Source organism: Topomyia yanbarensis, chromosome 1 (assembly GCF_030247195.1).
Source record: "Topomyia yanbarensis strain Yona2022 chromosome 1, ASM3024719v1, whole genome shotgun sequence".
Classification (NCBI taxonomy): Eukaryota; Metazoa; Arthropoda; class Insecta; order Diptera; family Culicidae; genus Topomyia; species Topomyia yanbarensis.
In genome coordinates this window covers 100,292,568-100,315,180 of record NC_080670.1, presented here as the reverse complement: position 1 = coordinate 100,315,180, position 22,613 = coordinate 100,292,568, and the positions used below count along the sequence as shown (strand labels likewise).

Here is a 22,613-nt window from a genome sequence, read left to right as displayed (position 1 = left end):
TTGAACAATAACCAGCTATATAAGCTGGACTGGTGCGTCGTGGGAAACGAGTATACAGATAAGTGAAATCTACCTTTTTGATACATTTACGGCTTTTTCCCGTCTGCGCGGGTGCTAACCCTGTGCGTTGGCGGTGTCGATGGCTCCCTCCCCGGATGGCCAAATGGAGATCGAGTCGACTCCTAAGGCTCTCCCCCGACCCAAACAATATCCAGAGCTCTCGACCGGTCCCTTTGTGGTCTTCTTTCGGTCCAAAACAAAATCGCTGAATTTATTACAGATTTCAAAAGACCTGACGGAACGGTTCTCGGCTGTAACCGAAATAAAAAAGGTCCGCTCAGACAGGCTGAGGGTCGTGCTGACTAACTCAAAGCAGGCAAACGATATTGCTTGCTGCGAGCACTTTACGAAGGACTATCACGTGTATATTCCAGCTGTAAAAGTACAATCTGAGAAGTGTCCTTACTGCGCAGAGAATCTGCATGATATCTCGGCAGGTCCCGCGTACAAACTACGCGGGGATAAACTAAAACGTTCCCTCGCAGAAATGCTAAAGACTTTAAAATTGAAACTAGTTTAAAATTTCTTAACAAGTTGAAAATTCAGCAGGGTCAAGCGGTTTCAAGCGATGTTTCAGTGTCGACAAATGAGAAAGGCACAATTGCACCACTAGGTGGATTAAAACAGGTTTTTATTATAAAATATTGCACTTTACAATAATTATTATTTTAAATAGTCGGTAGGGTGGGTCTAATTTTTTTGAAATCAGGAAATTAACATTTTAATGGTTTGAGATAGAGTTGCGCTCTCTTCCAGAAAATTGAAGAAAATAAAATTTTAAAAAACTTTGTCGAAGACACTAAAACTGTATGTCGTGTAATTTTCATTTTACAAGAAATTTACCAAAAAGCATGTTTCTTAAAAAATGGTTTATCTTTGTATAACTTTTGCAGTTTTAATTTTTCATTAAGATCACTTTACAAAAAACTTTCAGATATTTTCAAGGAGAACAATTTGTCTTAACATCCCGAACCTCTAGCTTATCTAGTTAAAAAGCATAAGTACTTTTTACTAAAAATAAATCATTTTTTGAGTAAATACTGCAAGTTATAAAAAATATCGTATTCGCCAGTTTTTGGTTATCCATACTACAAAGCATGCTTCTCCCCTATTAAAGTGCAGAATATGAGCGACCGAAGGTAAAGGTCATTGGACCAGCTTTTATTAAATTGCAGTGTGGAAGTCAGATGTGTATTTCAGGCGTTTAGGTCGGACTGGAGTTCCATCCGGATTTTATTCAACATATTTGCAATATACATAATTTTTATTGTATTCAAAATTACATTTTATTTCTTCTATGTATTTCATTACCTTTTATTATCGCTATTTGAAAAACGTTTATTACATTTGTTATATACATATTTTCATGATATTTATTAATTTGATCTTTTGGGCAGTGAGGGTGCATCAGGGCATCATACAAACTGTGTCGTGGATTAAAGTTTCTGAATTTTACCGGTAACGAATCTATTTTTATTTTGTTCCTAACAATTTTCCACGTTCAACAAGTTACATTTTATGAAAATTGATTGAAGAATAATAGAGATATATGCACGGGAAAATGATAAAAATTTAATAAGAATGACAAAAGGCTCTATAACCCCAACTTCTTGTATTCGGACAAAGTGATAAAAGATTCCGTTCGATTTCTGAGATTTCTTCACATTGGAAAAACTGCAAAATATGCATGAATTGCATCACGGAGCAGAAAAATTATAAAAAATAAGGGTACCCTACTTTCCCGTATTTTTCTAGAGATAGAAATATCTCCATTCAAATCTAAGGTTATTTTCTAATTTTCTGATTGCTACTTCAAAAGTTATTGCATCTACTCTATTTTTTCCATATGGTATCAATTTCAAAAATTTCAAGCGAAGTGCGGGAGTCTAGAAATGTCCAAATGATGTGAAATTTGGCATCTGAGCTTACTTTGACATTTGTCACAATATGATAGGGGGGGCTTTGAGAATTAAAAAATTGCAATGCCCTAGTGTGAAAAGTGCTTTTTAACAGTTTTTTTTTAATTAGCTACCGAAATTAATTATCCCGATAAACTCTTTATATAGCTTTATGACATATTCTTTCGTGACGTTACAACGATTTGACGATTCTTCATTCCATAATATATGTTATAACTTTATCAAATGAACGCCTACATCACAGATTCGGAAGCCGGCAAAATTTCACTAAAGATTTAAAAAACATAAATTGAATATACTGGAAGAGGATTGTTTTATGATCGATAATGTAACGTGACGTTACAACGCATCACAAATTAGAACTTTCAACGTATTTACAAAAAATGTCAAAATATCTGCTCTATAAGATTTTTATTAAGAACAAATCTTCTATGATGTATTTCTAAATAGCATACGAATAACTAGGTGTCATTAAATATATTTTTTATTGTTTTGTTTCTTATAAAGCATCTTTTAACTTTCGTGACGTTACAACGCTCTTTTCTCAGAAAAGCGATATCTCATTGCGTTGTAACTTCACGAAAATCTTCAACTTTTCTAAAACTCTATAAGTTACGCTGGTGCTATTGTTTTGAGTAAAATTTTAAATATTTATCACATTTAGCCATGATTTAATGATAATTAACTAGAATAACAATATGGGGTTGTTGTAAAATCACGATACAGTTTATTTTTTGATTGTAGCAGAAATAATTGATCAAACTAAGAAAATTTTTATTTCATATCTTGTTGTGGATAGATTTGAGCTATTAGACACATTTATTTATTTGACACGACTCAATATGGTAGTTTAACGGAGCCAAAATGGCAGCTTTTATCACATATTTCGCAAACAAAAATAAATTGGCAGTACTGCTTTCTTTTATTTGGTAAAGAGTCAGGTTCCCGATCAGAGTTTATAGCATGATATTTGTATTGTTGTGCTTAAGCAAGTGGATTTAAATGACAAAGCGAGCACAATATAAGCGTCAGACAATCGACAATGCTAAGTACTCTGAAATATTGTATATATTATTGTTACAAAGATTCAGAGAAAAAAAACACGTCACATCGCCGTCATGTTACTAAAGAATGTGTTACATCCAATCGTCAATTCGACGGAATTTTAAATGTCTGCAAACACCCCAATAAACACTCCCTCATCTATCTTTTTTGAGATCATTTGAGATGAGCCAAAGCGATTTAGTGCGGTCACCCAGATAATTATGTTTTTGCAACCTCCCGTAAATTCGGATAGATACCCGTCTATATTGGATTTAATACGTCAGGCATTTCGATTATGTTGCTTCGACGATGTATTCCGGCTTGTAACGGAAGAATTGGTTAGTTACTAACTGACGGCACGTGCGGCTATAACAGAGGTTGCAGACAACCTTATAACGGGTGTCTCGTCGATGATGGCGAAGTGTGGAATGGTTGATTACTGTGAGGAAAGATATATTCAGGGAACGTATTATTATTCATGGCTAAATACTAACTCGAGAACAAAGTTCAAAAATTCCATCGTATGTCCTGGACTACGTTACTGTTAGCGTAATTGCATCGGAACGTGTCATTTGACGGGTGCCGAGGAGAGTACAGCGCAGGTGGACTTTTAAATGAAATATAATGTGACGTTGCTCAATCGTTGATTAAAATACCTTCTCTAGTGCATTCAAGTGTTGTAGATCAAATCTTACATAAAATTTCGTTTATTTTCTGAATCTATAATTAGGTTTGATGAAGGAGTTCATTTGAAAAAGTTATAAAAGATTTATAGAATGAAGGTTGGTCAAATCGTTGTAACGTCAAGAAAGAATGTGTCGATGGTATATAACCCCTTAAGCACTTAAGGATATACATTTTGAATTTATGCTAGTATAATTTCCTGTTTACGAAACAACTTGAAAGCGTTTAAATAAACCATACGTAGGAAAATTTGACATTATATCTGATAAATCATTCAAGCGTCCGATAAAAGTTGAATTGCGTGACATTACAACGCAAAGTGTACCCTGTTCTAACTTTAATTCCGCATATCCAATAAAAGAAATTGTAGGCTTTTTAGAAAAGTATTTTTTAATACAAAGAGAATCCGGAATATAAATTTGAACAAAATTTTAGTTTTTTAATAAAATTAAAAAATGGGCATTTTTCGTGACGTTACAACGCAGAAACAATCAAAACTTCTATTAGTTCAAAAAGTATTAGTGGTTAAATCAAGAAAAAAATCTTTCTAGTTTTTACTGTTCTACACTCAATAACGAACAAATTCCTTTAAACAGATAAAAATTTCAATAATAGTTTCATGAAATAGAACTTTTCTTAAAAGTCAATAATTCAGAAGCCATTTTCCGTGAAATTCAACTTACTTTTCTATATATTTTTCAACTATTTGTCGAAATGCTAATAGTTGGATTACATAACTTTTTAATGGTTTAAACACTACCGAATCGAGGAAAAAATATTGTGATACTAAAATAAGACAAAACAAAAACGTCCTTCTGGTGTACAAGCCAGCCGGAATGTGTCTTATACAGTTTATAGGAAAACCTTTCAAACGAGCTATATATTGTTTAAATTGGACTATTATCAAAAGAGATATTCAACATTAAATACGGACGAAAGATTTTTAGCCTTTCCCATAGCCATATATGAGACCAAAAACATGCAATCTATTACTAACGCCAAAACGGTTAGTTTTAGGTCAATAGAATCTTCGAAGAGTTAATGGATGAAATAATCCCTTGCTTGTGGTATTCTGCTTTTGCTGATTAATTGTAATATTAAAGTTGACTTTACCCAAATCGTTTCCCAAAATTGCCCCAAAACACATATGGTTCTTAGAAGGAGGTAAAAAGAGGTGCACTCACCTTAATGATGTTGGCCGTCGTCATCATGTGACCCCGGGAATTGCTTGAGAGCTGCCTATTCCAGAACACCGTCACTGGTTTATTTATTCTAAGCGAATTAGTCATTCCTCACAAATGCACAGCGCTCTTCCGCGACTAGATGGTTCGCCGACACAACATATTCGATCCGAGAAATTTCACAATAACCGCTCTGTTGCCGCAAATGAATCTGCTGCTTTGCCGTTGCATTGGTAGTGGCGGTTGTTTTCCCACCGTTTTCCACCCGCGCTGTGGTTGCTTTCCCGGGCAGTCTGAACAATTGAGGTCTGTAATATTGTCTTCTTTGCAGATCCGGATCCGCTGTGCAGGTTTCGATCGCCTTGTTCGGAAACTTGATCACGTACTCGGTGGACCAAACCGGTTCTCCTCAGGATTTGACCAGCCGCACCGGACTCTGGCTGTTGCGATCGAACCGAAATGTCGTGGTGATTGTTGCCACTACGAGTATTGCCGACCTGGGAAGAGCCGGACTGCACGGACTTTCCTCTCGGGACCGGGCCGATGTCGCCGAGGGATGATTATTGGATGCTCCCGAATAGTTGTTGCCGTCTTTCTCTTGATTTTACCGGCGAACTCGTTGGAACCTAGCATCCGCACGGCAGCGTGGTTTGCTCTTATATTCACTGCCGGCGCTGACCCTTGCGGCACTATTTTATACTCACGCCTCGTGACGATGGGGATGTTTTACTTATCTCCTGCCTATGATGGTACGGATGCGAGAGTGGTATCTTCGGTGTTAACGGTATCGCATGTGTTCCCGGCGACTGCTGATAACACGACGGTCCTCCTTTTTTCCGTCCGCAGGATCAGCCTCCGTTTGCTCGTACCTGCCCTCTTTTCGATTGAACGCTAACCTCTCTACTGACTTTTATCCACGTTTTTTTCCTTTTTTTCTACCTTTTTGACGTTTTAGCCTACGTCCGGTTTTTGTTGCCAGACAAATTTGTTTTTGTCAAGCGAGTGTTTTACTTGCACACCTTCTTCTGTCGGGTATGCCGTGCACGCTTATCATAATTACCTCAATGAACCATAATTTAATTTTATAATTTAATTCAATATGCACATTATCTTAACCATTATGTGCAAACATAACATAACATTACCGAAGCGGATGAATTTTTCATGCATCCTAGCTAGTGATGCATGAAAAATTCTAAAACTTTTCCTTACAAAAAGTCGGTCAGAGACGGTGGATCGCTCAGGAGACTTGCACGAACAACAGGTTCAACAAGTACAAACATAACGCAAATCCTAAACTGCAAACCTCTACGCTTGCTAAATCTTCATCTCATCTAAACTAATCCAATCACACACCAGCGAGTTCTGGCAAAATTTGCGATCACCAACACCAACAAATCTTTGGTAAAATTGTCTCCGACTGAGTTTTTATTCATGCTTCTCTGTACCTCCCCCACTTCGGCTCAACAGGCAAATAATCATTACTAATTTTAACACTAAACTAGTAGGATTATAATTAAATTACGAGAAGTTACAATTAACAGTGATAGTTTTCTTAGTGTGGGGATTATAATTGCGCAGGAAAAGGGGTATTTAATTCCTAAACCGCCATGAGTCCGTAGCAAGGGTTTTACCGCGCCCAGAATCGCGTTTCTTTTGATTTTCATGACGGCCCCTGCCACAATTGAGTTCCCTCCGATCTTATGGATCATGTTAGCACTGACCACAGTTTGACACCAATCCAGGAAATGGTTATTTTGATTCCGCGAAGCGTATTGTATTGAGTGGCTTTTTTTATTTTGTCGTAGCTGGTGTTGCTCATAGCTGGTTAACTTATCCGAATTTATTCGTTCCGTCAGCGTTTTGATTCGTGAACTGTATCAGTTTCTCTCGCTCTGACAAACGGCTAACCCGCGGAGGCTTGCGTGTCGTAAACACTCGTACTTCGATTTCTCCCGTATCGAGAACGGCAAACGCTCGAACGTTTTGTAGGCAGCAGGAGTTGACAGGGTATGGTGCTTGGCTTCGTCATGCTCGAAATCCCCGCTATGAGCGGTGTGTGTCCGTTGGTGATTCCGCTTCGCCACGGTCTGCTGTGCTCAATTGTTGTCCTGGTTTGCCCTGCTCCATCCGCTGCATGGTTTTGCTCGCTCCGAAAAATGCTCGCGCGCTTGCGCCAGTGACTGAGGTCTATAACTTGGTTTGATGTGTCACCATGAAGCAGCTTACCTATGAGATTGACTTTTGCTATGTCTGCGGAGTCCAGAGGGGTCCGCCTTCGTCGACCTGCACCCCTGTGCAACGGCTCAAGGTTTTCCCGAGACTCGCTCCGAAAGTTCCGTCTCTAGTTTGCGGTTGCCTGCTTTCCTTCCTGTTGCGCTCGCGTGCTCGCTGGTCGATTTCTCTCGTTCCGAAATGGCGCGCCTGCTGTGGGCTTCTGCTTTCTCGAAATGCGTTTTCTCTCGAATCGCTAACGGCGTGCCTGCTGAAGGCTTCTTCTTCCGACGTGCGTTTTCTCCCGAATCGCTAACGGCGTGCCTGCTGGAGGCTTCTGCTTCTCGTTGGTGGAAGTTCTGTACCGTCCTTCACGTCACGACCGCTCCTTACTGCGACTGAGAGTTGTCATGGGCCTTCCTAGACAGCTCCTCGAATCCATTTGACGCTGGCTGGTGTGCCATGGTGGGGAGGTAGTTTGAAAGAAGTTATTGCTCACCACACCATGACAGGGCACGATTTGTCCCGATCGGCTAACGGTATTTTTGGAGCACATTGCTCATGGTTAGCAGGCTGAAACCCGCCGACATAGCTGAGTATCTTTTCTCTAATCTGCCTTGATGTCCTTCGCATGGTATCTGCCCTTTCTTCCTGTTGGCACATCCTCCAGCAAATATAGGTTGGCTCCGAGGGTTTCCTTTATGATGGCCGGTGTGAACTTCGGATCCAGTTTTTGGTTGACATGGTCCGCCTTTGAGGACAGGCCGAATGTTCTTCGCCACACCAGGTCCCCCACCTTGAATGATACTGTTCGCTTACGGAAGTTGTAACGCTGCTTCGCCTTTTCGTGGTTGTTTTGTATGCGTTGTACAACGAACTGCTGAATTCGCCTGATCTTTGATAACCGCATGTCCTGTGCCACCTTCGGGTCATCGTGACTGTTTAGTTCTTGTTGTTTGTACAGATCCGTGTGGAGAATCAGGTCTCTGCCGAAATTTGCAGCGTGCGGACTTACGCCGGTCGCCTCATGTTTAGCACTGTTGATGGCCGCAGTGATTGCTGGGAGCTGCTCGTCCCATTCTCGGTGATCTCCATTTAACAGGGAACGAATACATGTTACTAGGACTCTGTTGACCCTTTCCGTGTTGTTGACCATTGGACAGTAGAACGCCGTTTTCATGTGGGCGATGTTGTGTCGTGACAGCAACGATTTAAATGCCATTGACTCGAATTGCTTCCCGTTGTCGGAGAGTACTATCCGCGGGCGTGAGAATTTCAAAAATACTTCCTTCTCCAGGAATTCCGTCATTTTCACCGAATCTGCGCTGCGCATTGGGTGCACGATGACATATTTCGTAATCCAGTCCACGATAACCAACATCACTGTGTTGCCTCGCTTCGATCTGGGCAGCGGACCTACGAAGTCCATCGAAACCAGTTCCCATGGCATTCTAGCCGGCTTCAGCTTTCCCATTGTTGGCATCATCTGTGTGTTCGGTGCTTTACTGGCCTTGCACGCGTCGCAATCTCGAATGTACTTGCTGATTTCCAGCTGCATTTTTGGCCAATAGAAATGAGATTGTATCTTCTGCCAAGTTTTGTGGAAACCAAGGTGTGCGGCTGTCGGGGAATCATGGAACCGCTTTATGACCTCGATCCGTTCCTCGCTTGGAACAACCTTCTTCCATCTGTGTGTCGTGTTTCCCATTTCATCCTTGCAAAGACAGTTCTTGTACAGCTCGTTTCCTGTCAATCGAAAGTCCGGGAAGTTATCACCGTTCTTTGCAACACGTTCTTGTAGGCTCTTATACCAGCCATCTTTGATTTCTTCCGTCGCGAATACCATGCTTGCAACGATCCTCGACAACGCATCCGGTACAACGTTAATGCTTCCCTTCCGGTATTTGATCTCAAAGTCATACGCGTTCAATCTTAATAGCCATCTACTCATTAGCGCCGTCGGGTTTTTCATCGACCTTAAGTAACTCAACGCTGCGTGATCACAGTACACCGTAAACCGTATGCCTTCAACGTATCCACGGAACTTTTCGATCGCGCGGATTACGGCCAAACATTCCCGCTCTGTCACGGAGTATTTCCTTTCGGATGAAGACAGCTTTTGAGAGAAATAGCAAATTGGATGCTCTTCCCCATCTATCTCCTGCGTCAGTACTGCGCCTATTGCCACATCGCTGGCGTCGCAAGCAATCGAAAACGGTTTCGTGTAATCTGGCATTGCCAATACCGGTGCCGACACCAACGCTGCTTTGAGTTTCAGGAAAGCTTGTTCAGCCTGTGAATTCCAACAGAATTTGCTTTTCGTTTTCGTTAGTTCCGTGATTGGAGCTGCGATTCTTGAGAAGTCCACGATGAATCGCCGGTACCAATTGCAAAGACCAAGGAATCTTTGCACTTCCTTTCTAGTCGATGGAGAAGGGAACTTAATGATGCTTTCGATTTTGTCCTCATCCACTTTCCAACCGTCTTCATTTAGGATGTAGCCGAGGTATTTGATTTCACGCCGGCAAAACTTCGATTTTTCCGTTGATATCGTCAAGTTTGCATGCCGTAACCGTTTGGCTACCTCCTCGAGCGTCTTTATATGTTCCTCGAAAGTCCTGGAACAAATGATGATGTCATCCAGGTAGTGGAATACTTCAGGTTCCATATCTGCAAACAGTCGCGTCATCAACCGTGCTAGGGCTTGACTGGCCGTACACAGTCCAAATGGGACAACCTTAAATTGGAAGTGTCCTCTCGAAGGAACTGTAAACGCCGTCAGCGGTCTCGAATCCGGATGTAGCGGTAATTGCCAAAACGCATCCTTCAAATCTATCGACGAGATGTAATTGCAGCCGCCGAGATTATTTAGAATCGAGGAAATCTGAGGTATCGGATAGCCTTCATTCACCATCACGGAGTTCAAGTGTCTCGCATCCAAGCAGACGCGATGTTGTCCCGTTTTCTTTTTCACCGCCACTAGAGGGTTATTCCACGGTGAATACAGTGCATCTTCGATTACGTCCAACGAGATCATTCTGTCGATTTCTCGGTTTACCTCCTCCAGTACGTACGGGGACATTGGATAGTAGCGTTGCTTGCGTGGTGCTGCTTGTCCAACATCAATGCGGTGCTCATACATGGTAGTCCTGCCTATTTTTCCGTCTTTCGCCTTTGGAAACATATCAATCGTACGTTGAAGTTGTTGTTGTTGCTCGATGTTCAGCTTTTTCATGGACTCGTCTTCTTTCAGCTCAGTGTCCTGTACTTCGGTTTCCATTGTACAACAAATCGCCCTTACACCGAATTTTTCCCAGAAGTTCATTCCTAGGATCACACAGTCTGGAATGGTGGGTACTAGAAGCGCCGGAATTGTGTCATTTCGATTGTTGTATACTACGGGCAGTCGGGTGAAACTGCTGATCCTGTGCCGCGTGCCATCCGCTGTTTTGATACCACCTTCGACAGAGCCTATCCGCAACGATAGGTCTTCGACCAACTTTGCATATTTTCCTCCTAGAATCGAGCAATTCGCGCCGCTGTCGAGCAGTGCCGTTATTTTCCTTCCCATCACACTGATTACTGCGTGTGGCCGGTTGTCATGTCCAGAATTGATGATAATGGAGTTGATGTCTTGAAATTCTGGAATGGTTGAGGGATTCTCGAATTGCTGCGGAAAATCATTTCCCTCTATTGTCTGTTCTCCGCTGTTCCGTTTCCCGCATCCGTTCTGCAAGAGAAACAGCTGCGCAGTGAATATCCTTTCCGCCCACATCTGTAACAGAATAATATCGCCTGTGGTTTTGGACAGTCCATGAACCGATGTCCTTCCTCGTCACAGTTCCAGCAAGTTAACACTAAACGCCGGTGATCAGCGGTGCTTTCGCCCTGTGCTTGCAGTGAGCGCTCCTCGCGTCTCGGTTCGTGTGCCGCTGGCAGTGTGAAAGGCACATGATGTGGCTGCTGCTGTTGCAGTGCATGCGACTGAAGCTGTCCGTGTCGTGTTTGACCTTGTTGTGGTTGCATGTACCGCCGATGCTGTTCCGATGGGTTTGTTTTTTGCGACGGTGGAAAGGTTGGTCTTTGTCCTCTTGCTGATAATTGCAATTTCATTTCACTGACCTGCTCCATTAGCTGATCTATTTTCAGTTGCCACGGATCTTCAGCATCCTGCGACTGAGTGGCCTCGTAGCTCGGGTATGGACACTCCATTGTACCATTCTCTCCTGACAGGTTCTCCATTTCTACCGCATGAACTCGACTGAATCGTGGTTGATATTGTGAGGTGTGTGTCGGCTTCGGTGTGACCGTTGGCGTTGCAAAGTTTGGTTCTAACAATGCACCGTGCGGTATGGGAAGACGCCGTTGCCTGCTTAAAAGCAATCTAGTTTCGTCATAGCTGATGCAAACCTCGACCATCTCCTGCAGTGTCCTTGGTCTTGCTGCCGTGACGATCGCCGCGTAATCCGCGTTCATGTTTTTCTTGACAATGAAAAACTTTTCCTCTTCCTGCATTGGTGGTTCTACAAAACGAAATAGAGCTGAGATGTCCCGATAGTATTTGGCGAATGACTCATTGAGCCCTTGGAACCGAAAGCATGCCTCCAGCCGCAATATCTGCGCGTACCCGCTGGGTAAAAACTCCTTGCGAATCTCCTGCTTGAATGCCTCCCACGAGTTCAATCTGTGCTGCGTCATAGCTCGAGCATACCAATCAAGCGCGTCCTCCTGCAACAAATGCTTGATTGATGCCAGCAGCGTGTCATCGTTCATTCCTTCCGATCTGGCGAATGTTTCCACCCTATCCAGAAAAACATTCAGCGATGTGGTGTCTTTCTCCCCCCTGAACTTGAACGGCCAGTTATGCACTGCCTTCAGCATTCGCCTGTCTTCACTACGATCTTGTGTTGGTCTCGATTCCCGTCGCAGTAGATGACGTAATAAATCATCTCGAAGTCCGTCGAATTCTTCCCATGCGTTGCGACATCGATTGTGTCTGTTTGGGTTGCGCGCCTGTTCAGCCTCCTGCTGTGTTATTGGTGGTGGTGGCCAAATGACTTCCGCTGTGTCGATGTTATTCAGATGCGACTGCTCTTGAACTTCGCTCGTTGCTCCTCTCCTGTTGCTGTTGTTTGCTAGATTTCCGGATTGGAATGGGGTGTAGTGCGAGCTCCCATCGAAACGTGCTCCGGTGAAATCCGGCCACGCCAAATCGCTGCCGTGTCCTGCTGAAAGTGGTGAGCTGGTTGGAGGTAACGAGGTGTGTTGCCTGCTATCGCTAGCACTTGTGGCCTTGTTTCTGCCCATCGGTACGCCTAACTGTTCTCTTCCTCCACCACTTCCGTCTACCACTCGGGTAACTGCTCTATTTAGTACACTGTTCACATCACATTCCATTACTTTAACCAACGTCTGAAGTGAACTGTGCGCTTCCGCGAACCCATCCGGAGGTTTCAAGATTGCTAACCGGAATCGATAATGTGCGATACGCGATCGAAGCTGTGCGAGCATTTCAATATTGACGTCTCTGAGAGCAACACTAACCTGCTTATGTAATTCGTAAATCTGGATTTGACACCTTTCCATGTTTACTGTGGGGCTCATAGCGTGCTCTGCGCTATCCCGTGTCACATTCCGTGCTGCATCCTCTCGGATTGCCTTATGCAAAAGTTGCACTTTCGTGCGATGAGTCTTTGGTCCTAAGTTAACCACATGTCTCAAAGCCAATTCATACTCAATCTCTTCATCGATTAAGTGTGTGTAATCCATTATCTAAGATCGGTTTCACAAATCGAATTGCAAGCTTAAAAAATTCGAGTGAAATCTACACTAAAACTATCACAAGAATATAATCAAAACTCAATACTAACGGTAATGTATCTTAAATGTGGGGTTTTTAGTTGGGCGCCAATATTTGATTTTTCTATTACATTTTTTTGCGTTTTTTTTTCCTGACTCACCATCACTCATTCGATTTTGAGTGTGTGCCAATATGGATTCTACTTGTTTGGAGAATCCCGGGAGGGAAACCCCCGTCGTCGTCGATGAAAATATTTTATCAATCGGTGTAATCCCACCAATCTTTTTCATAGCCTTCGTGCACGTGATCTAACAACACCTTCCGACGCTTTTCGCAGTACCGATATTTGTCTTGTACTTTCTGTTTGATGTCGGCTAGATTTTCCGACGTAATATCTCGTTCCAAGAACTCGGAAAGCTTCTCCGTGGCCGTTTCTAGATCCTTCTGATTATCCTCGAAGATAAGCGATTGATTATTTTTTCGCAGGTAGTAAGCAAACACATAGGTGCACATGAGCGTTTGGCGGCACTGGCAGAGAATGTCCACAGCTTTCTTCAGGAATTGAACCTCAATCCATGACATATTATGCTGCTGCATTTCTTCCATTTTGGCTTTAACCGAAGCGTACAATTTGTGTTCGAACTTCAGCGATTGCATGTGGTTCATGTAACGGTTGTAGTAATGCAGGTATCTTGCCAAAGACGATCTAAACTTTTCTTGAGCATCACGTGCTGCGCGTGCCTCGTCCTCATCGTAACGATTGCAGTTATACCAAGATGAACCGTGAGGTTCCCAAGATCCTAAGCAAACCCAGCAGAAATCGTACTTGCAGTTTTGATTTTTACATACCATGTGATTGCAGCCACCATCCTTTTCGATCGTGACATTGCATTTCGGACACTCCTTGGTGTTGGCGGCGATCCAGTTGGACGTCTCCGAATCGTCATCGCACTTTTTAATCCATTTTTTCAGTAGACGGCACTGAACTGGGTCGTGCCAATTCTCGCCGCACTCGAAGCAAAACACGTGATTACACTTGCACACGACCGGACGGGGATCGACATACTGCACTTTGAGCGCATAGTTGCAATCCACCGAGGGACACCAGCGCAGGAGACGATTACATTCAACAAAGCTATTCGTGATCAGATGCTGATATTTGAGCTTGACACGCGGGTCCTGCACTAACCGCATTACGGTCACGTCGTCCACAAGGATATCGCACCCATGAGCCGCACATGCAATTGACTGGCCCAGTCCCTCTTCGACGATCTTGGTAGTCAGGTACTCTTGCCAGCATTGCTTACAGAAACGGTGACCGCATTCCAACCCAGTCATCATACTGGGGGGAAATGACGAATAACAAATCTCACAATCCTCCGTTCCAGACTTTTTGATCTTTGGCTTACTGACTGTGCTCGGTTTTCGAAATGGGTTGATTACGTGCGCATCCTTGAACAGCTTTTCCTGGTCGCCATCGTAGAATCGTTCCATTAGTTTTTCTTTGTCCCACTTGAAATTTGTTTTTGTCAAGCGAGTGTTTTACTTGCACACCTTCTTCTGTCGGGTATGCCGTGCACGCTTATCATAATTACCTCAATGAACCATAATTTAATTTTATAATTTAATTCAATATGCACATTATCTTAACCATTATGTGCAAACATAACATAATCCCCCCATGAGTGAGATATTTTCATGAATTATCTTGGAAGATATTTTATTGAAATGATGCCTTCAGCAAATTTGTAGCTCTTTTTTGCGAATATCTTTACTGAAGACATCAAATATCTATTTTGAATTCATTAAAAGTTATGGCTTGTTGTTTGTGGATTACCCTTTAACGCCTATTTATTGTTCATTATAGCAATAATACATTTAAATAAGCCAAATCAAGGAGTTTTTATTCTCAGGTGATGCGATCCTCAAAAACGCCGATCAGCCATGTTGGTTTTAGAAACGACAGCCAACAACATTGTTTACTATTTCTCTTCATATGTTTGCTTAGGTTTCAGGCGGTAAACAAAGTTGTTCGCTGTCATTTTTCTTCCCCGCAGTATGCTGCACGCTTACCTCACTCCTCACCTAGTTACCGCCAAAGACGAATCATCATATAACTCTAAGCACCTTGAGCCAAATATTATTTCGATAAAACGAATTTCGTATTTCATTTTTCAAGCTAAAGGGCGAACACGAAATTATTGCGACACATTCAACAGGGCATAACTTTTTTATCATTGGGTAAAAATCAACCAAATTTTGCACACTTTCTCATTGATGTGTATTGTTTACATGCTGTCAAACTCGAAGTCGTGTTTTTTTTCAGTCTCTACGCATCGCTCGACCGAGATAGAAGTGTTTTGTTTTCGGTCGGTTGGAAAAAGAACAGTACAGTAATCCGCGTTCAAGGTTATCTTTCCATTCTCGGCCTCTTCGAGGTTTGGACTTTTATTTTCTTTTGTGCTTGTGTTAACCGTTAGGCCACATTCCTCAACCTTTTGTTCGTAAAGTGAGGATTGAACAATAACCAGCTATATAAGCTGGACTGGTGCGTCGTGGGAAACGAGTATACAGATAAGTGAAATCTACCTTTTTGATACATTTACGGCTTTTTCCCGTCTGCGCGGGTGCTAACCCTGTGCGTTGGCGGTGTCGATGGCTCCCTCCCCGGATGGCCAAATGGAGATCGAGTCGACTCCTAAGGCTCTCCCCCGACCCAAACAATATCCAGAGCTCTCGACCGGTCCCTTTGTGGTCTTCTTTCGGTCCAAAACAAAATCGCTGAATTTATTACAGATTTCAAAAGACCTGACGGAACGGTTCTCGGCTGTAACCGAAATAAAAAAGGTCCGCTCAGACAGGCTGAGGGTCGTGCTGACTAACTCAAAGCAGGCAAACGATATTGCTTGCTGCGAGCACTTTACGAAGGACTATCACGTGTATATTCCAGCTGTAAAAGTACAGTCTGAGAAGTGTCCTTACTGCGCAGAGAATCTGCATGATATCTCGGCAGGTCCCGCGTACAAACTACGCGGGGATAAACTAAAACGTTCCCTCGCAGAAATGCTAAAGAAAGCTACGCCACCAACCTCAACAAACATCTATGCTCACTTGCCTCCTAACGAGGGCGAGGGTGATGACCCACAAGAGGGAACTTCTACTAGGGTGCCTAGAAGTTATAGGAAGCGGAGGAACATTTCCTCTCCTAAAGTTCCTTGTTAAGGCCAGAAGGTATCCCTTGACGGGGCTCCGAAGGTCACATCTATTGGAAGTGTTGCAACCAAACCGAAGCAAGTAGCTCCTGGTCTCGGAGGATTAAACTCAGAGAAGGAGTTCCCAGCACTTCCCGGTACATCAAAAATCCTAAGTGTTCCTCTGTTTCAGTGCGAGAATAATCGCGGCACTGGAATTATCAAACTCTCGGACATTGTGGACTGGATAATAAAAACTTTCAGTATAACTGATCCTATTAAAAGTCTTATGTTAGCTTTTCTCCCTACAGTAAGAACATTTTTGAAGCAGCTGACTGCTAAATGGCCCCTCCTCTCAGCGATTGTATCCTTCGATGGCTAACTCATCGAACGAGGTCACGGATTTGATCACTGTTTTACAGTGGAATCATCCCGAAAATCGATTCCTTCAAAATTTTAATAAATAGTTTGAGTTGCGATGCATTTGCTTTATGTGAAACTTGGTTAACTTCAGATATAGATCTCAACTTCCACGATTTTAATATTATTCGCCTGGATCGAGACACCCGCTATGGAGGAGTGCTTTTGGAGATCAAAAAGCGCTATTCCTTCTACAGCATTAACCTTCCCTCGATAACAGGTATTGAAGTTGTCGCTTGTCAAGTAACTACCAAAGGCAAAGATCTTTGCATAGCTTCCATATATATTCCCCCCAACACCGCGATTGGGCATCGCCAGCTACATGACATCATAGAATCCCTGCCTGCACCGCGACTAGTTTTAGGCGACTTTAACTCTCACGGTACGGAATGGGGTTGCCTTTATGATGATAACCGTTCCTCTTTAATTCACAATATTTGCGACAATTTCAACATGACAATTCTATACACGGGTGAAATGACACGGATTCCTCCCCCACCAGCGCGCCCAAGCGCATTAGATTTATCCCTTTGCTCGACCTCGCTGCAGTTAGAATGCGCGTGGAAGGTAATCCCTGATCCCCACGGTAGCGACCATCTGCCGATCGTAGTCTCGATCACCAACAGCTCAAGGCCATTGGAAACAATCAATATTTCGTATGACCTCACACGAAATATCTATTGGAAGAGCTATGCTGCAGCGATATCCGACAACATCGAATCTACTCAAGAACTTCCTCCGGAGGAAGAGTACAGCTTTTTGGTTGGCTTGATTCTCGACAGCGCGAATCAAGCTAAGACTAAGCCAGTACCCGGCGCGAACATACAAAAACGTTCTCCCAATCCCTGGTGGGATAAAGAGTGCTCAGACGTGTACGCAGAGAAGGCCGCCGCGTTTAAGACCTTCCGGAACGACGGGTTACCCGCTAGTTTTCGACAGTACGCGACGTTAGACAAGCGAATTAAGAGTTTGATGAAAGCCAAGAAACGCGGTTATTGGCGCCGGTTCGTCGACGGATTCACGAGAGAAACATCCATGAGCACTCTTTGGGGAACAGCGCGACGTATGCGAAACCGAAACAGTACTAATGAGAGCGTGGAATATTCAAACCGTTGGATATTCGATTTCGCCAAGAAGGTTTGTCCGGATTCCGCCCCGGCACAGAAGATCTACCGCGCCGCGTCCCGTCACGATAACGCGAACGAAACACCTTTTTCGATGGTGGAGCTCTCACTTGCTCTCTTGTCGTGTAACAATAAAGCTCCAGGGCCAGACAGAATCAAATTCAACTTGTTGAAGAATCTGCCAGACTCTGCCAAGAGACGCTTGTTGAACTTATTTAATAAGTTTCTTGTGGCTAACATTGTCCCACACGATTGGAGGCAAGTGAAGGTCATCGCCATCCAAAAACCAGGAAAACCAGCCTCCGACCACAATTCGTATCGACCGATCGCAATGCTATCTTGTATCCGGAAGTTGTTCGAGAAGATGATCCTATCCCGCCTCGCCAATTGGGTCGAAGCAAATGGCTTACGATTGTCTTGCGTTGCTCTCAACCAAAATTAAAATTGCCTATGCTAGTAAAGAGCAGATGGCATCAGTGTTCCTAGATATAAAGGGGGCTTTTGATTCAGTTTCTATCAACATTCTTTCAGAGAAGCTGCACCAGAATGGTCTTTCAGCGACTATAAACAACTTTTTACTAAACTTGTTGTCGGAAAAGCACATGCATTTTTCGCATAGTAACTAATCGACATCACGATTTAGCTACATGGGCCTTCCCCAGGACTCATGTCTAAGCCCCCTGTTATACAATTTCTACGTCGACGACATTGATGAATGTCTTGACAATTCCTGCACGTTAAGGCAACTTGCAGACGATGGCGTGGTGTCTGTTACGGGACCCAAAGCTGTCGATGTACAAGGACCATTACAGAATACCTGGGACAATTTGTCTGCTTGGGCTATTAAGCTGGGTATCAAATTCTCCACGGAGAAAACTGAGCTAGTTGTATTTTCTAGGAAGCGTGAACCAGCACAACTATAGCCTCTATTAATGGGACAAACTATAGCTCAGGTCTTCACAGTAAAATATCTAGGGGTCTGGTTCAACTCGAAAGGTACTTGGGGATGCCACATTCGGTATCTGAAACAGAAATGCCAACAAAGGATCAACTTTCTTCGTACAATAACCGGAACGTGGTGGGGTGCCCACCCAGGAGACCTAATTAGGTTGTATCAAACAACGATACTGTCGGTACTGGAATACGGATGATTCTGCTTTCGATCCGCTGCGAACATACATTTCATCAAACTCGAAAGAATTCAGTATCGTTGTTTGCGTATCGCCTTAGGGTGCATGCAGCCGACCCATACGATGAGTCTCGAAGTCCTGTCGGGCGTTCTCCCGCTGAAAAATCGATTTTGGGAACTCTCATATCGATAGCTCATTCGATGCGATATCTTGAACCCGTTGATGATTGAAAATTTCGAAAGGCTTGTTGAGCTCAATTCTCAGACCCGTTTTATGTCCCTGTACTTTGACTACATGGCGAAGAATATTAATCTCTCTTCTTACAACCCCAACCGTGTGCATCTCATAAATACTTCTGAATCTACTGTTTTCTTCGACACATCCATGAAAGATGAGATTAATGGAATTCCGGACCACATACGCCCACAAGTGGTTCCAAATATTTTTTATAATAAATTCCGAGAAGTCGACTGTTCTAAGATATTTTATACTGACGGATCAAACCTCGAAGGGTCCACTGGCTTCGGTATTTTTAATCAAAAGTTCACCGCCTCCTACAAACTCAGTGACCCCGCTTCAGTTTACGCCGCAGAACTAGCTGCTATTCAGTATACCCTTGGAGTCATTGACACATTACCCGCAAACCATTATTTCATCGTCTCGGATTGTCTGAGTTCTATTGACGCTATTCGCTCGATGAAGCATGGAAAGCATTCCTCGTATTTTTTAGGGAAAATACGGGAGCTACTGAGTGCTTTATCTGACAAATCTTTCCAGATTACTTTGCTCCATTCCGGGCAATGAGAAGGCGGACTCCTTAGCTAAGGTGGGTGCCATTGAAGGTGACGTTTTTGAAAGACTTCCACGAATTTTTCAGTATTACTCATCAGAGAACCCACGAAAGTTGGCAAACCTCGTGGAGCAATGGGGTGCTAGGATATTCGATAGTTCCTAAGGTATCGACAAAACCTTGGTTCAAGGGGATGGATGTGGGTCGTGAGTTCATTCGTGTGATGTCCCGACTCATGGCGAACCATTACACGCTGGATGCACATCTCCGACGTATTGGGCTCGTGGAGAGTGGTGTCTGCGCTTGAGGCGACGGTTATCACGATATCGAGCACATAGTCTGGGCGTGCACCGAGTACAGTTCCGCCAGGTCTCGGCTTATGGACACCCTCCGAGCCCGAGGAAGACCACCCAACGTCCCGGTTCGAGATGTGTTGGCAAGCCGCGATGTCCTCATAAAACCTTCATAAAAACCATCAATATCCAACTTTAACTGCCCCTTTTTCCTTATCATTCTCAGAAGCGCTCTCTTCCACCTGTACCATACACCCACGATGGTTTGATGCGACTCCAAGGCGACACAAAACATCCCTGTCGAATGAGCCAACAAACACGGGACCTGAAGCACGAACATCACACGCACAACTCGAAATGTAGCCGATCAACATCTGAGCCGCACTACGAAATCGTCTGGAGAAACCCCTGCCATCTTGAGAACGACCACCCGGCGTCCCAGTACATGATTCTTCCTGATGAAGGCCACCCTAATTCTGTAATCCATCCGTTGATCTCCCGAAGCCTGAAATTGAAATAATGTTCTACCCCTGCCATCTTTGTCCACCCTACTTCCCCTGACTCTTATACACAGAAGTAACACCCGTTCCCCCCACCCCAAATATCTTCACGAAGCATTTTGCTCTTCTTGCCTTTTCTAGTTTTAACTATTATATTATATGATCTCGTTGAAAATGCTCAACTCTACTACCACATAAAATAACTCTAATTAATGTCCCCGAATCTTTACAAAATTTAATCACGCCATCTAATTATTTCTACTTTTAAGATAGTCGTAAAAATTTTCCCCCTTAGTTGAATATTATTTGCTCCAATAATCTCATTGCTAAAAATGTCAAACCATATTGCCATAAAAACTAAATGACCCCCTAATCTTACGAAAATTATATTACCCCCTTGTGTATATGTATAGCTATAAATGCGCCTTAGTTTAATTTCAAAAATCAATATGTAATCCCCTAGTTTTAAGTAATTTAAAATGTAAAACAGAACAAAATTGGCACCTTTAAGCTAACGCAAACCTGCCTTATCAAATAAACGAATTGAAAAAAAGTCGTGTTTTTCGATTCAACGAAAATGGAGGTGAACCAACGCGAGTCGAGAGAACAAATTCTTTCCAAACACCTGGAATTTCCTGACCTGTCGCACCGGTAGTTGGGAAAAATGTTGAACATTCACCATTCAACCGTCTCCAGAGTGTTGAAGCGGTTCCAGGAGCGGTTGACGTTGGACCACAGCAAAGGAGCTGGAAGAAAACCGGGACCGGAGAACAAAAAGACGGTAGAAAGGTGAAGCGGATGATTAAAGCAAATCCCAACGCCGTGATTTGGCTAAAAGGATCGGCTTGTCGCAGAGCTACGTCCAGAATGCAAAGAAGAGATCTGGACTACATACATACAAGGTACAGAACTTCCCAAACCGCGATGAGCGGCAACAATCGACGGCTAAAACTCGGGTACGGAAGCTCTACGAGAAGATGCTGACAAAATATGGCTGCTGTGGACGACGAAACGTATATAAAAGCCGATTTTAAGCAAATTCCGGGGTTGGAGTTTTTCACCGGCAAGAGCAAGTTCTATGTGGACGACAAATTTAAGAACAAAATGTCGAAGTTCGCCTCCAAATATCTCAGTAAATGGCGAGATCTACAAATCTGAGTGCCTCGAGAAGCGCCTTTTGCCGTTCTTGCAGCAGCACGACGAAGCTCCGCTATTTTGGCCAGATTTGGCATCATGCCACTATTCTAAAAGTGTCCTGGATTGGTATGAGGCCAATTCTGTCCATTTTGTTCCAAAGGACATGAATCCGCCAAACTGTCTGGAGCTGCGCCCGGTGGAGCAGTACTGGGCAATGATGAAGCGGGAACTTCGGAAGAGCAAGAAGACAGTCAAAGACGAGAAGGACATGTTAACAAAATGGAAAAAAACTGAGAAACTGGTACCGATGACACTGTAAAGACTTTGATGGAGGGCATCAAGCGAAAATGCGTTCAATTTTACACTCAAGGCTCCATCGATTAACTTTTCTTTTGATTTTTGAAGTAAATATATGTATAAAACTACCCTAAAATTTTGGTTTGATTTCAAACATTATAAGAAAATTGACATGACATTTTCGGTGTCGCAATAATTTCATGTTCGCCCTTTACAACAGCTAGAAATAACCACTGAACAATTCCAAGTTGTCTGATCACTTATCGGTGCAAAAAATTTCATTTGCGCGAACCATCTGACTGCAAATTTAACTTATAACTAACGGATCGAAAAGCGATATAGACAACTCCAAGCAACGGCGTAACCAAGAGGCATTGGAGTACCCCACCCCCCTCCCACAAACCAAAAAAAATCGGATGTAAGTTAAAAATTTATTTATTCCGACTGTTTTAATTCAATGTTACAATAATAATTATATGATCATTACATTGATAACTAGTTGTTTTAAATATCGTGAGGACTTTTAAAAAAAATTGTGGGAACCTAATCTGTAACTGATCCATTGGTATCACAGTTGTCTAATAACATCAATATCGGGAGTGGGCGTAGCGTATTGGTAAATCGATTGCCTTGTACGCAGCGCACCTGGGTTCGAGTCCCGACCCCGCACATAGGGTTAGAAATTTTTCCTAAGAGATTTTTCTAACCCGAAGAGGCGAATGACCTTAAGGTTAAAACCTCTATAATTGAAATAAAAAAACATCAATATCAAATACCTGCCTGAAAACATTCCAATAGAAACTCATTCCAGAGTTCTGAAATCAATCAT

General features: G+C 43.0%; 2 protein-coding genes across 3 annotated transcripts in view; both read right to left on the bottom strand.

The window, feature by feature from the left end:
- LOC131690772 (transcription elongation factor SPT6) overlaps positions 1 to 22,613 on the bottom strand; it is a 752,894-nt gene that overhangs the window by 54,570 nt on the left and 675,711 nt on the right. The gene's annotated exons all lie outside the window — the stretch shown is intronic.
- LOC131696420 (E3 ubiquitin-protein ligase ariadne-1-like) overlaps positions 13,008 to 22,613 on the bottom strand; it is a 61,335-nt gene continuing 51,729 nt past the window's right edge. The window contains exon 3 of the mRNA XM_058984961.1: positions 13,008 to 14,422. Coding sequence (XP_058840944.1) covers positions 13,161 to 14,422 — 1,262 coding nt within the window. The 3' untranslated portion in view covers positions 13,008 to 13,160. The remainder of the gene's footprint in view (positions 14,423 to 22,613) is intronic.